General features: G+C 37.7%; 1 protein-coding gene across 1 annotated transcript in view; it reads right to left on the reverse strand.

Annotated features, from left to right (window-relative positions):
* Positions 1–331: 331 nt before the first annotated feature.
* zzef1 (zinc finger, ZZ-type with EF hand domain 1) overlaps positions 332–15,182 on the reverse strand; it is a 92,404-nt gene continuing 77,553 nt past the window's right edge. The window contains exons 54-55 of the mRNA XM_049469603.1: positions 8,622–8,693; positions 332–5,223 (exon numbers count right to left, since the gene is read on the reverse strand). Coding sequence (XP_049325560.1) covers positions 5,143–5,223; positions 8,622–8,693 — 153 coding nt within the window. The 3' untranslated portion in view covers positions 332–5,142. The remainder of the gene's footprint in view (positions 5,224–8,621; positions 8,694–15,182) is intronic.

Here is a 15,182-nt window from a genome sequence, read left to right on the forward strand (position 1 = left end):
TTTCAGCTACTTCTGAATGGTGCCATATCCAAAAAAGTACAATATCAAAACTGTGAATTATCATTGCTACAATATGAAGAAACGGAGAAAAAAAAATATTAAAAGTGCAAACAAGCTGAATTTAATAAGCTCTGGTTGCTACTTCTTTGTTATGATTGAATAAATAGATAAATCCAAATAAACACAAATCTTTGATGCATAAAAACACAGAACTACTGTGGTTTTTAAATTTGGTTAATTAACAAAAAGATTCCAAACTGCTGCAAAATTTCCACTCTAGAATTCAGAAAAACATCATTCAATTTAAAAAAAATCAACACAGGAAAACATGTTAGAGCATCATAACAGCATTTTAATTAAAAACGAATTACAGATAAACTCATCTCTTTTTTTTATCAAGTGTCATGGCATACAAAATCAAGTGTCAACCAAGAACAATATATTAAATAATTTTGATATTTATTTAGGGGAGAGAGCTGATATGAAAGATTTTTTTTCCCTATATGTGCAATTATCATAATTATTATTCACAGCTATATACATTCAATCCATGTCAATTTCAAATGAAACTTCAACCAAAGTAATGGGAAACAAGGGGAAACCAGTGACATTCAAGAAAATAATAAAAAAAGAGATCAAATCAAAGCCATACAATTCTCTTTAAAAAATATAGAACTGCTGAGAAATTCTCTTGCAAGGATATAATGGTTAAATTAAGATTGCTTCATTTTGAACATAGGCACGTAACTTATTAATATCTGAGGCTTCGAGAGACAGGGATTCCACCTGGCAGCTGTCGTGAAACTGGAGTTTCAGGCACGGGAAGTGGCTAACGCTCCATGACTAGCATTTGTGTAAACAAAATCACTGAAGACTAAAGGGTCTGTGTCAAATCCTGACGCCCGTCACGTTCGTCACTTGTAGTCAGGCCGCAAAAAGTAAAAAAAACCAAAAAAAACAAAACCTTGCATCCTAAAAACTCTCTCCAATTGATTTGAAGTAGCTCAGCAGACTAAGGCTCTGATATATTGCACTATGGCGATATTTTATCGTATCGTTATACATTTCCTTATCGTATCGACAATATGCTTCTTTTTTAAGCATATCAGGGCTTAAATAATATCAGATCTGTTGCTGCATTTTGACTTTAAACATGTCTTTCCATAAGATGATACAATATATACAGCTCTGGAAAAAAAATTTACCACTTAAAAATGATGAGATTCTTTGATTTTACCTAATTGAAAACCTCTGGAATATAATCAAGAGGAAGATGGATGATCACAAACCATCAAATCAAGCTGAACTGCTTGAATTTTTGCACCAGGAGTGGCATAAAGTTATCCAAAAGCAGTGTGTAAGACTGGTGGCGAAAAACATGCCAAGATGCATAAAAACTGTGATTAATATCCAAAAACCAGTTTTTTTTTTGTTATTTCAGTCATTTCTCATTTTTTGCAAATAAATTCTCTAAATGACAATATTTTTATTTGGAATTTAGGAGAAATGTTGTCTGTAGATTATAGAATAAAACAACAATATTCATTTTACTCAAATATATACCTATAAATAGTGAAGTGGTCTCTTATTTTTTTTCAGAGCTGTATGTATATATATATCGCCTAGCACTACACTGACACTATGGCCCAAAGATCATGAGTTTGAATCCCAGGATCCCAGGTTCTGCTGATTCGGCATCAGCAGCCTGAGTCTGAGAGAGCACAATTGGCTGCCATGCTCTTTCTGGGTGCCCCACATCACTCCCACAGGTGCCTGCTAACTGATGGGTCGGAGATGGGGACCTGTATTTTACACAAAATTTAATATATGAAGATTTTGGGCATTTTTTGTTGGTCTGTTTATCATATTGAGTTTTCATATGTGAGGTGAAGCTGTCACTTTCTGTGGACATTATTGTCAATAAACAATGTTAAAAAATAGAGTTTTGCGAGAAGATGCAATGATTTGTTTGGACCGTGACGATATACGCTTTTCCTCATCAACCACTCACTCTCCTAAAGTAAGAGCAAGACTTCTCGCTCCAACAAGCTTCCAGAACAGGATAACGTTCAAACCAAGATAGATTGATAGTTGTAAATTGCAGTTTTCTTTTCAGGGAGAAGTTTCTTTGGCATTATATCTCCAGCCATCTTTATCTGCTAGTCTACACCCACTAAAATAAAATTAAAACAAACAAATCACACATGTAATGAAGATGTATTTAAGGTGCACTAAGAAAAGAAATCGATTGATTTCAGTGTGAAAGGAGAGGAAGGAGGAGTGGGGTACTATTAATAAACCTAATCCCACCACCAAGTCACTCCCTATACAGTTAAAAACCAGTTCTCTTAATAATTGGTTTCTCATCTCGTAACTCTTTGAATGTTTGAAAAGGAACATTTTACAGGAATTGCTTGACCAAAATGGTTTTAAAAGGGATGCACCAAATATTTGACAACAAAAATTAATAATGAATCATTTACAGCAATTAATGACTTTTTTATTTTATGTCACACTGTAGTGTTTCCACAAACATTAGGACTTTTTTAAGCAGCAGTAGAAGGCTCGCACTATCACTCACATACCAGTGGCGCAGTATGTCATGGCAGGGAGTGAGGGAGAGAGCCAGCATTAAGAGCCGAGAACAGGCAAGTTTAAGTTCATTTTTATATTTTACTTGCATAAATAAAATGCTTCATGCTTAGTATGATTTGATAACCTCTTTACAATTTGTTTAATATTCAGGCTTTGGCCAAATGTTTAATTTTGTCCAGTTTCAGCCAAAAAAAAGAATCTTTTCAGTCCACTGAAATAAAAAAGGGCAGCAACGTAAAAAAAAATAATAATAAAAAAAAAATAAACTAGTTTTTTGCCAAGGTTTTATTAATTGTAATTAACATTAATATATTTTTGCTTTTTAACCAAAATAAAACATTTTTTTAGTATAAATCATTCTGTCTATCTGCTTATTATACTGAATGCAAATAGTGCTTTAGTTGCCATTTTTGGCTAAATAAATTTCTGGTGCCAAATATTCTGTGCATCCCTATTTTAAAGCAGGGAAATGTCTTGACTATCAATTTGGGACAAAAGCAAAACCACTAAACCCTTCTGAGGAACGATCTCAGGTCAATAAATTTGATTGAAAACTATTATGTGTGCATTGAGAGCTCAAATATATTCTACTCAAATATAAACAGCTTCAGTGGTCATGGACACCATGCAGATGTATTTAACGTGTGCATAAATGTGCACGATGAACACATTACCACAAAGGTGATACACTAAGTGTGGAGGCAGAATAGTGTGTGTATGGTACAACTTTCACTGCTCCAAGAGCCTCTATAAAGTATTAGTAATGGTGAGCACACAGGACTTGTAATATTAGAATATTATAACCACTTCCTTGTTCGTTTTATTAGTTTTATTGAGCATATAGGAGCACTTTTTCTTCTTCCGTTTCTAAGTATACTGTATTATTCTTCTCCTTTCGCCCTGTTCTTTAATGATCAAGATCCCACAGAATAGACCAACACAGATTCACAGATTAGCACTGATTCACATGGTGGTAGTGTGTTATAGTGTGCAGTGCTGCTGGAGTTTTTAAACACTGTGTTTAATCTCTCACTGTCCTCCACTCTATTACTCTATTACACACTCCTACCTACAGTAGCTCTTCCACCTTGTAGATAAAGTAAAGTCCAGCAGAGACACTGAGGTGTTTAAAAACTCCAGCAGCACTGCTATGTCAATTTATCCTTCGGCATCGAACCTACGCTGTAGCCTACACAAATCCAGCGAGTGTGCGCTACGTTGCAGAACACGTTTATACTTCTGTGTGCGCATATCAGCAGCTCTGCGTCACTCTGCAGTTTAAACCGCGAATGTGTGGGTGGGAACATAAGGGCTGGTGGACCACCCAAACAGTGCCGTCTCTGTGATGGTCTATCCTGTGGGGTCTTGGCCATTGAAAAACAGGAGGATAATAATAATAAAGTATACAGAGAAACAGATACAGAACTACAGTCTGTAATTAAAGAACTTAAAAGTGTTCCAATATTGTCTGTGAACGCAACAGGTGTAAAAACAAGGCGGTAGTATATATAATATTCTAATATAACTGTTACACCCGGGACGACTTTAAGGCTGCAGGAAGCCTGGAGATGTTCGTATGGCACATCAAACCAGCCGTTCGGTTAAAGCATTGGCTGAAGCGAATAGAGAAGAACCAGATTTTTCAAGTTTAGCTACTGGATTACACTATACAGACGGAGTGAACATTCATAATCCTAATTTTAAATTTGTAAGAAAAATAATATGCTCCTTTACATTCGCTCCTCTACAGGTGTTGAAAGAACTCAAATATCCCTCAGTTCAATCGTTTCTCTGAGCGGAGAACTTTTGTCTACCCGCCGCTACCTTTCGGAATCTCATCCAAGCTGAAGTCTCGGGCCAGGCTGACGGATGAGACTGCACGGACCGCTCGTATTTTTAGGCGGCGTGTGTCCACAGAGAGACGCGTGAAAGGCTGTGTGAAGCGCGGGAAAGGTGACCTGCTTTCACTATGATCGATTGTCTCACCCAAGGTGCATTTCTCGCTCTCTTTTCCCTTCCGATGATGAAAAAGACGAGCATAAATAAACCAAAAAAAAAAAAAAGGAACAGTGGCGAATTTGGCACACCATGCTGACCTGTTTAAGCACTGGAGCTGCTTCAAGTAAAATAGATAAATTAAAGAGAGAGAGAGAGGGTGCACGAATAGATAAAGAGAAAAAAAAAGAAAGAAAAAAAGAAAAAAAGAGAAAAAAGCGCTGCCTGGCTTTCTTCCCTCCGGTCTTCAGAAGACTGCACAGACTCGGAAATCCTCGCTCTCATCTAAGGCAAAAAGTCACAGGTACGAGAGCCTTTCCAGAGAGGGGAGATGATTCCGGCGTAATCCCCTGAAATCACCAACCGTTAACGATAAAACATGACTGGGAGATAACTCTTCTCTCGGTTCCGGTTTAAAGCAGGGGAGTGGCTCCGGTTTATGGCGGATGGTTCTGGAAGACGTTCTGAGGGGCTCTCCCGGTGCGGCCATTACCTGCCCTCCTAATGCGGGCGCGAGAGGACACTGCGCTGGCAGCCCCGGCTCGTCCTCGCTCAGGGGGAAACGTTCAGCAGCGTGGTGGATTTATTTGGGTAATTGATGGCCAGACTGATTGCAGCGATGTTCTTCAGGGCCTGCACAATAAAACAGAGAGAGAAAGAGAGAGAGAGAGAGAGAGAGAGAGAGAGGGAGAGAGAGAGAGAGAGAGAGAGAGAGGGAGAGAGGGAGAGGGAGAGGGAGAGAGAGAGAGAGGGACAAAAAGGGCAAATAAAAAGAAAGTGCAACATTAAAAGGAGTTGCCAAAGGGAGAGAGGGACAAAAGAGAAAGAAAAGGAAAAGGGAGAAGAAAAGAAAGTAAGAATTATTAAATATATAAAAAGACAATGAAAAAGTGCAAAAGAGACAAAGTATAAGAGGACAGTAGACAAAGAAGGAGAGAGAGCAAAGTAGAGAGAGGGGACAGTGAGTTAAAACAAGAGCAAGAGAGACAGAGCAAAAGAGAAAGAGTGAGAAAGAGAGAAAAGGGAGAGAGAGAGAGAGAGATAATAAGCGAGGAAGAGAGAAAAAGGGAGAGAGAGAGAGAGAGAGAGTTATGCAAAGTATTGCAGGCAATTCATCAAACTTTTCCACACACCTGTGGTCCTTTTCCTCAACTCCCAGGAAAACACCCACACAGTAATCAATGAAACACACACACACACACACACACACACACTTTTGAATTATTGTTCTGTAGTAATATGCCCTTTTATGTTTTTCAGGGGAGAAATAAACAAACAGAAAACAACAACCCCCCCCCCCCCCCCCAACACATGACTCAAACAGCCCACGTCCAATCAGAGCTCCCCTCCCTCTGATTCAGCTCCACACTGATCTGACCCCTCCCTCATACTGACAGATACACCTCACTGCAGTTACTGCCATCCTACACACACACACACACACACACACACCTCCGCTCAACAGACAGACCACCAGGGCTAATAAGAGCTTATTACTTAATGCATTAGCATATAGTACAACACTGCCCCCTTCCCTCTTATTCAGCATTACATTCCTAAGTATTTTCTTACATTAGTTTGTGAGAAAAGTCCTAATAACAAGTCTCCATCAGAATCAGGAAGCGTTTATATCCTATAATAGTGGATCCCAGTGTTTTTACAAACTAAACAAATCCCAAATAAGAAAACAAACGGGTTTAACGACAAATATTTAATAGAGGGACTTGGATTTGGTAATGGAGTTGCCGTTTTTTCTTTCTATGAGTGATTTCTACATGTTAAATTTATTATTGAAGATACTAAAACTATACAAGAACACATATATTATGTTTTATAATTTAGATTCACACTCTTGGTATTTTAATCTCTTCATGTCTTCATGAGGGAGAATAAAGACACCTGGAATAGTTTTCTCAGCGTCTTGAAGGAAGGTGTTCCTGGAGGTACTGAACAATAGTTGCTGCTTTTCCTTCATGTTGTGAAGCTCCAGCTCATCTCAAATCACCTCAAATCACCTCATCTCAGTTCATCAGGTTTAGCTCAGGGGATTAATGTGGAGGACTTACACTCTATTTTACTGGTTACTACATACAGTGCGTCCATATGTGTCCCTTAATTGTTTTCATGTTTTTAATATTAATCACTAAGCCTGTGTTCTTCCCCAAATAGGATCCTTACTTTTGACCTGAAGCACAGATTTGAAAGGTTTTGGTAAATTTGGTCTCCTCCTTGTAATTCTCCTCAAATTCTAGATTTAAATCTCCTCTTCTGTTCTCAGTTTGTCTTTAATTTTATTTCCCTTTTTGGAAAAAAGAGAGCCCTAAAAAAATTTTGGATATATGTATTGTTGTAAAACATAGAACTGCTATACAAGTGCAACATATAAAACACTAATAAATAATAACACAAAAATATATGATATACTGGGGCCTTCTTGTGAACTTTAGTGTTTTTGATTTTTTGAAAGTTTTTTTTTCTGTCTCTGGTTCAGTTTACCAGGAACATCATTGCAAAAAAAAGGGGTGGGGGGGTGGAGTAGTAAAATGAGAGTTCAGTTCTAATTTAAACCTCTTTAAAAAAAAAGAAAAAAGAAAAAAAAAAGGATCATTATTAAAAGTGAACTGCTGCTCTGCACTGAATGAACACTGAATGAACACTGTTCAGCATGACGACACCGATGAGAAAACAATGTGTGTAATGAGGGCAAAACATGTCTGGCTGATGAAACCCAGTTTAATTAAGTTTATAGGGTTTGTTGATGTTTCAGAGCTGTTTAAATAAAAATTTCTCAACAAATTCTCAGCAGTGTTTGGTGTCTTAACCCTGCAATATTGTATAACACCATCAGAGGGAGTGGTGTGGAGGAATATTAGCAAAACAAGCATTCAAAACGTTCAATATTTGTTTAATGCTTTAATATGTCTATAATGTAGGTGAGTTTGGATTAGTCTACGACACGCTGTGCAAAACTTTTAATAATATTAACAGCACAAATTAACTTGGCATCTGACATTTACATATACTTACTGATGATGTATTTATGAGGACTGTCACGATAATATTGGATTTTTCGATTATTTCTTTGACCTGTTTATTTTTCTAGGCCAGAGTGAATGTACAAGATCAAATTGATTAAAAAGACAAATAATTCCAAACAACTGCTCATTTCAAGATCATCAATTCAAACAACATTTTAAGTACAAAGAAAATAATTTTTTGGAGGATAATTATATTGAGTTGTTCAGTCACCATTGACCAGACTGAACTAGAACAACACTGTACTAACTGACTGTTAAACATGGTGGTGGTACACACATGCTCTGGGGTTGTTTTGCTGCCAGGGGAACAAGTACATTGAACTGGATGTACTATAGATGGAACAAAGAAAAAGATAAAAACTAGAGGTGTGCCATATTGTATCGAACGCAATAATATCGCGAACATTTTTGAATATCGTGAACAATATTATGCCCTGAAATATTGTGCCATATCACCCACCCCTAATTATCACATCAGGGTACTACTTTTTTGCTGTTTTTAGCAAAATAAAAAAATTACACTGTTCTTATTAACCATTATATATCTATTAGATTATATATGTTCAGTACCATTTATTTTACTCTAATCCAGGAAATATTGCTTTATGCACTGATGATTTTTGAGAAAATGAAGGATTTTAAGTGTGTCTTACGGTAACACTGTCAAAAGTGAACAATTGTTTTTTTTCTAATAAAGAGCTTACTCTGTCACAGAAAACTGAACCATTCAAAGAAACCTCAGAAAGCCCAACATTGCTGTGCCATTCATGTCCATAATTTAGATAATGGATCTGTCTTAATTAAAATACTATTAACTGAGTAACAGAATTCATTGTTTAAATAACATTTCAAATAGAACATAAATAATATTCATTTTAACATCTCAACCCTGTAGAAAAATGAGTCCCACAAATCCTATATATCCACAAAGGGACTGTTCTTGATGCTGACCATTAATAATACACTAGAAATGAGGATGCAGGGTAGTCTTACCTGAGCTGTGCGCACAATCAGTTGCTCATTGGTGGTTAGAGCAAGCAGATACTCCTGAAGAATGCCCTGCTCCTGAGAAACAAACAAAACAACAGCAGCGTGAGAGCTGTGAATTTAAATAAAGCTTAAATTAATTTACAAACCTTGTAGATCCTTGCAGATTTTACACTAGAGCATCAGCATTTCATATCAAAACATATACTATATATTCAGTCAAGCTGCTCCAAACCGAAACCAGCTTTTAGCATCATGATTAACCTGCTCAAAATCCTACAAAACTGGCTACTGTGTCTGTTAGCATAGCGGCTCGGGACCCTGCCAAGAACCAGCTTTTAGCATCATGACTAACCTGCTCAAAATCCTACAAAACTGGCTGCTGTGTGTGTTAGCATAATAGCTCTAAACCTTCCAAAAACAGCATTTAGCACTAGAGGTGTGCCAAAAAATCGATTCACATAAGAATCTTGATTCTCATTTACTACGATTCAGAATCGATTTAAAATGTCCCAAAATCGATTCTGAGGGGCGGGTTTTGGACTGATTTTGGGCTGGGTATTTTTGTTGGACCTGGCAACCCGCTTGTCCCTTCAAACCGAGGTCTTCCAGACCCACACAGAGCGTAGTAGGTGTTTGAGAATCACCGGTAAGATGGCAGAACAAGCACTATATTACCTTAGATTAACGTGTAGTTTTAATGTTTTATGGCAGAATGCTTCATAACAAGCATAAAAAAGATCGCTAGTAGTTAGTTTCAGTAACTGTTAGCTAGCTAACAAGCTAACTTTCCAGTTCCACCTTAAATAACGCTACAGGTGGCAGCGGGCTGCAGCATTTAAGGCGGAACGGAAAAATAAAATAAGCTAATCAGAGCTAATTTCAGCTCCTCATCACAGAGGAATTAAGGAATGGACAATATGAATTAATTTCTCCACCTCCTGCCCCCTTTCTGAAGAAATACAACGACCTTAAATTAACTAGTTAATCAGCAGCTGCTCCTGAACTTTAGCGCTCCACTGCTATCATCACATCAGCCCAGCAGCGTCACCTACACACCACCGCTAGTAGCCTGGTAATAAAGCAGTGTTATTTATTATTTATTTATTGTTCATTAACGTCATTGTGATATCCCAGTGATTCCTCTGTCACTGAGGACCCACATTCCTGCACATTTTATTGTTTTTGTAACACATTACCTGCTTCAGGACCAGTGTATATTATGGAGGGTTTTTTTTCAATACGATTCATAAGCCAGAAGCAGAAATTTTTATAATTCAAATCGTTTTGAATCAAAAATCGATTTTGAATCGAATCGTGGCCCCCAAAATCGGAATCGAATCGAATCGTGAGATAGTAATCGATTCCCACCCCTATTTAGCACCATGACTAACCTGCACAAAATACTCAAAACCTGGCTGCTGTGTGTGTTAGCATAATAGCTCTAAACCTTCCAAAAACAGCTTTTAGCATCATGACTAACCTGCACAAAATACTCAAAACCTGGCTGCTGTGTTTGTTAGCATAGTGGCTATAATCCTGCCAAAGTCAGATGTTGGCATTGTGGCTTAAACCATCCCATCTTTGTCGAGCCCAGGCTGCTAGCAAACCAGCTCTATCCCTGCCAAGACCAGACGTGATCATAGCGGCTAACCCAACAAACAAAACCACAGTGTGAGAGCTGTAAATTTAAATAAAGCTATAATTTATTCACATACCTTGTAGATCCTTGCAGATTTTACACTAGAGCATCAGCATTTCATATCAAAACATATACTATATATTCAGCGAAGGTGCTCCAAACCGAAACCAGCTTTTAGCATCATGACTAACCTGCTCAAAATCCTACAAAACTGGCTGCTGTGTCTGTTAGCATAATAGCTCTAACCCTGCCAAAAACCAGCTTTTAGCATCATGACTAATCTGCTCAAAATACTCAAAACCTGGCTGCTGTGTTTGTTAGCATAGTGGCTATAATCCTGCCAAAGTCAGATGTTGGCATTGTGGCTTAAACCACCCCATCTTTGTCGAGCCCAGGCTGCTAGCAAACCAGCTCTATCCCTGCCAAGACCAGATGTGAGCATAGCGGCTAACCCAACCCAACTGTGCCAGGTCCAGCTGCTGTATCTATTAGTTTAGGTCAACCAACTGTTGAGCTCAGCTGTTGGCAAACCAGCTTCAACTCTACACTAACCACAGCTGCTAGCATTGGGACCAACCTATTGTTAGCTTTTAGAATTGCTGCTGTCCCTAGTAGCATTGTAGCTATGCTACTCAAACTTTCAAACTTTTGATTGGTGTATTGTTTCAACATAACAGTAGACGCCTTGATGCATAAAAGATTGGAGCTTTTTGGAGGAGGAATATTTGGGAGGTTGCTTTCATCTGAATGTTTCTCCATACGTTCTGCCGTCTTGCATTAGCAGTGCTACATTGCTAGCCACTGTCTTGTCTCTTGAGAAGGGCCCAAGTTTCCATGGGACCAACATACACTCCCTTTCTCTACCATCTCTACATGTTTAATTCGTGGATTTTGCACCTTTAACAAACTTGATTAAAAACCTATTTTCCTGGAAAATAACAAGCTTTTCCAATCAAGTACATATAAGAACCCTATTAAGCTGTTGTTTAACTTGTTGTTTAATAATTCCAACAGTAACACTTCATCAATCATCTGAGGCCACCAGAATTGCATATACTTAGTAATTTTAGTGGTTTAAGTCAATGACATCACAACAAGTGTATCCACCCTCTTTTGGCTCCTACAGCACCAGACTGCAGAGTAACAGAGTGATTTTCCAACGTGCTGAATATATTTAGCGAGATCCTAAATGGAAGATTAGCTCTGGGGAAGATAAGAGCTGCTGATGCTCGCGAGAGCACACCGTTTACACAGAGAGACTAAAAGAAGGAGCGGGACAGAAAAATGTCCTGCAGGAGACATCGTCCTGATTCAAGCCAGACTCCTCTCTTCATTTTTAGCACATTTTAGCAGAGCCTCACTGGCCCTAATGCCATCTAGGGATAAAAGCTTCAAAGTTAGCTGAATCCCTCTGATGAAGGGGAAAGTGTCCAGATGATTCACGCTGTGTTCTTTGTCAGCAGTTATACAGTTCAGGTCCTCATTACTGGTGCTTTAAAAAGGTCTCCTTCCTCTAAAATTCATTTTTCTTGTTCTTTGTGAAATACTATAGGTCTTTCTGAGTTGTACATACATTCTGCATATGAAACTGTTCTTCAGCCTCAATTGTCTGCAATAGCTAGTAAAAGAAAATCCTCAGAAATATAGGTTGAACTGAGATATGTTAGGTTGTCAACATCAACCGGTGACTTCATGGCCACGCCCACCTCGGCTCAGGACAGCCCACAGACAGAGCTGAACCCGGGCTTAAGCAAAACAGACACTGTCAGCTTACAGCTCTGTTTACAGAGGCTAGTTAACATAAGCTATCTTGTGCAAGTAACTGTAGGTTTAAATCGGATCTCCGGTTGATTTTGCGTTTTACTAAGCCCTTAAATATACACTAGGGAAGCACGGTTTGACAAGACAGCGAAACTCGACAGAACACCACTCAAAGCGGGTGCCGTTCGCATCGGATTTTATGATGTAGAGCAGACTCTGGGGCTTCGACATGGTGAAACTGCCCAAGCACCGAATCACCAAGTCTGAGGTAAGAGTTTAGTAGCCTGAGTTTAGCTGAAAGAGTCTCTGTTCGCATCGCGGCATTGACAACATTTCTTGGCCGCCGGGCCGCTCAAGTCTGATGTTGTTAAGTCAAGTTTAAGGGTTAACTTTAACTAGCACTCAGTGCTATATCTTTAGAACTAAGGCTGTATCTCTGAAAACATTTTGTCCTTTGAGTTTTAGAGCTGTAAAATTCACTGTGGGCTGAATGCAGGTAGGCAGGTTCTCTACTGCAGTGCTGTTAGCCAATCAGAGGTGATATGTTTGCATGTATGAACATTCATGAGCAAGAGCCGAAACCCTGTCTTTCTTCAGAGACTACTAATCAAGCGAACTAAAGCAGGGCTACATAGAAACACCAGAGCACTTTTTTCACAAAAAACGGCTCACATGGAATTTATTTATACTAGAGACCACAACTGTATTTTAAAACTATTGAAAGAATACATGGAATGAGACCTTTAAAGCTATTTGTTTGCCAAAATAAACTGTATATCAAGTTCTGGCTTCAGCATATTATTTTCACTCATAAAATTATAGTGGGTTGGTTGTGGCAGATGTGTCTTGAGTTTTGTGAGTGGACATGTGGAAACAAATAAAACACGCTAATGTTTAGCCTACAATAAACCTTCAGCTTAATTAGCATAATATAGACTCTACTGTATTCATACCAAACCATAAGGTCCAATCCATGGAGTGAATTTAAAGGTGTGAGGTTTTTAAAGATTAAATTGCTGTATAAATGTTTAATACAATGTTGTTTTAAGAAACTCTTTTCTCTCCACACTGGAACTGCAGGCTTGTGCAGCATTCCAGGTGTCAACACAAGTTTAGTTGCTAAAGCTGAACAAGAAATTCTGTTGATATTCATAAAATATTAACAAAAACCCACTGGATAAAAATCAGGATTATCTACGTGTGTCAGATTCTCCATTCAGACAAAAACACTAACCTGTCCATAGAAAACAAACCATGAGGCACAAGTCAAAAGAGGTATATATCGGCATATTGATTATATCTTTAGTGCTTAAAGAACACCGACCCAACTATACCTTTCATTACAGAGTGTAAAAAAAAACTCCTGTTTAATGGGATTTTGTGTAGCAAATATTAAATAACAATTGAATTCTTATTGAACGAGTATTTGAATGGCAAAATTAGGCATTTTGTCTGCGTGTCAAAATATAATAAGTACTGTGTTTTGTGAAAATGTCTATAAATGTTGTAATATAATAATTTTACAATATCACTTATTGCATTTTATATCACTGTTATATTGTATTTATTGCTTTCGTAACTGTATTGGATCAACTGCTGGAATAAATATATATTGTGATCTAAATTTTTGCCATATTGTCGTGCCCAAACTGTACGTACAGTAAATTCCTCATCTGAATTCTGGTTGTTACTCTTGATGGATCTTTATTTTTCTTCTCTCTATGTCTCTCTCCTATACGTATGTTATTGTGAAAATGTGTTTATGCAGTAAACGGCCACTGTAAACACTGTTAAAATGTGCTACTGCCCTCTGCTGGTAAACTGCTCTTTCTTTCTCATACACATTATACAGAGCGTGGGGATGATAAACACACCCTTAAAACAACCTTAAAACTCAATCATGAAAGAGTATATTCACAGTGGTGAACCCTTTAAAATGTTCTATACTGGATAATTTACCTCAAAAAAAAAAAAAAAAAAAAACGACAGTAAAAGTACAGTGGCTTGTAAAAGTATTCGTACTCTTGGTATTAGTATTAGAACTTTTTCACTTTTTTGTCAACTTACAACCACAAACTTAACTCTATTTTAAATGATAGACCAACAGGAAGTAGCACATTATTGTAAAGTTGAATTAGGTTTATAGGTTTGTAGTTGTAGTTTCATTTTGGTATGATGGATTGAACAGTACTCCTTGGGATGGTTAAAGCTTGGGATATGTTTTTATAACCTAACCCTGCTTAAAACTTCTTTTCTTGATCTTCATGATGCTGTTCTCTAACAAACCACTGAGGCCTTCACAGAACAGCTGTATTAGTACTGAGACTAAATTACACACAGTTGGACTCTATTAACTCCATTAAGTGATTTCTGAAGGCTATTGATTTTATTTAGGGGTTTCAGAGTATAGGGGGGTGAATAATTCTGCAAGTCACCCTTTTCAAAAAAATTCACAACTTTAAGTATTTTTATTTTTCTAAAACTTATACAGGCCTGGAAATTGCTATTTTTAAATTCCATTATTTTTTCCTCTTTTTTCATGACCGTACAAACCCTGGATCTACTGAACCTGATGTCATGTGACCAAGAAAGCCTAAAAAACTCACTGGTGCCCCTGTTTTTTTTTCAATTGCAGTCCGGATGTAAGAGTTTTATCACTAAATAGAAGTGTAAAATATTTATCACAGGCACCCCCCTGAGAAACTAATCCCGTCCGGATAGGGCTAAAATGTGAAAAAGTTCAAGGGGTATGAATACATTTGCAAGCCACTGTATATCATCGCTGTCCAATGGAAAAACACTAATGTCCATTTTTGTCGATTTTTTGTGTACTACATAATTTTAACAAACCAGCTGTCCCTTACACTGTGCCAAAATTTCTTGATGAACGGACCAATAGAACCTCAATAGAAAAATAAACTTTTTATATTGACTTCCATTGAACTATTGAGAAGTTTACAAGGTTTTTTCTCTCTCCTGTAAAGTTGCTGTTTTTCATTGGACAGTGACGATATACATAAAAATATATGGTCAAATCCTACAGTTCCCATACAGAAGTGGGACAGTGAAACTGAAACACCTGGTTTTAGACCACAATAATTTATTGTGGTGACGGACAGTTCTGGTGGAAACAGGAGAGTTGAGGTGCACATTGAATTCTGCCG

Source organism: Astyanax mexicanus, chromosome 1, assembly GCF_023375975.1.
Source record: "Astyanax mexicanus isolate ESR-SI-001 chromosome 1, AstMex3_surface, whole genome shotgun sequence".
In the NCBI taxonomy this organism is placed as follows: Eukaryota; Metazoa; Chordata; class Actinopteri; order Characiformes; family Acestrorhamphidae; genus Astyanax; species Astyanax mexicanus.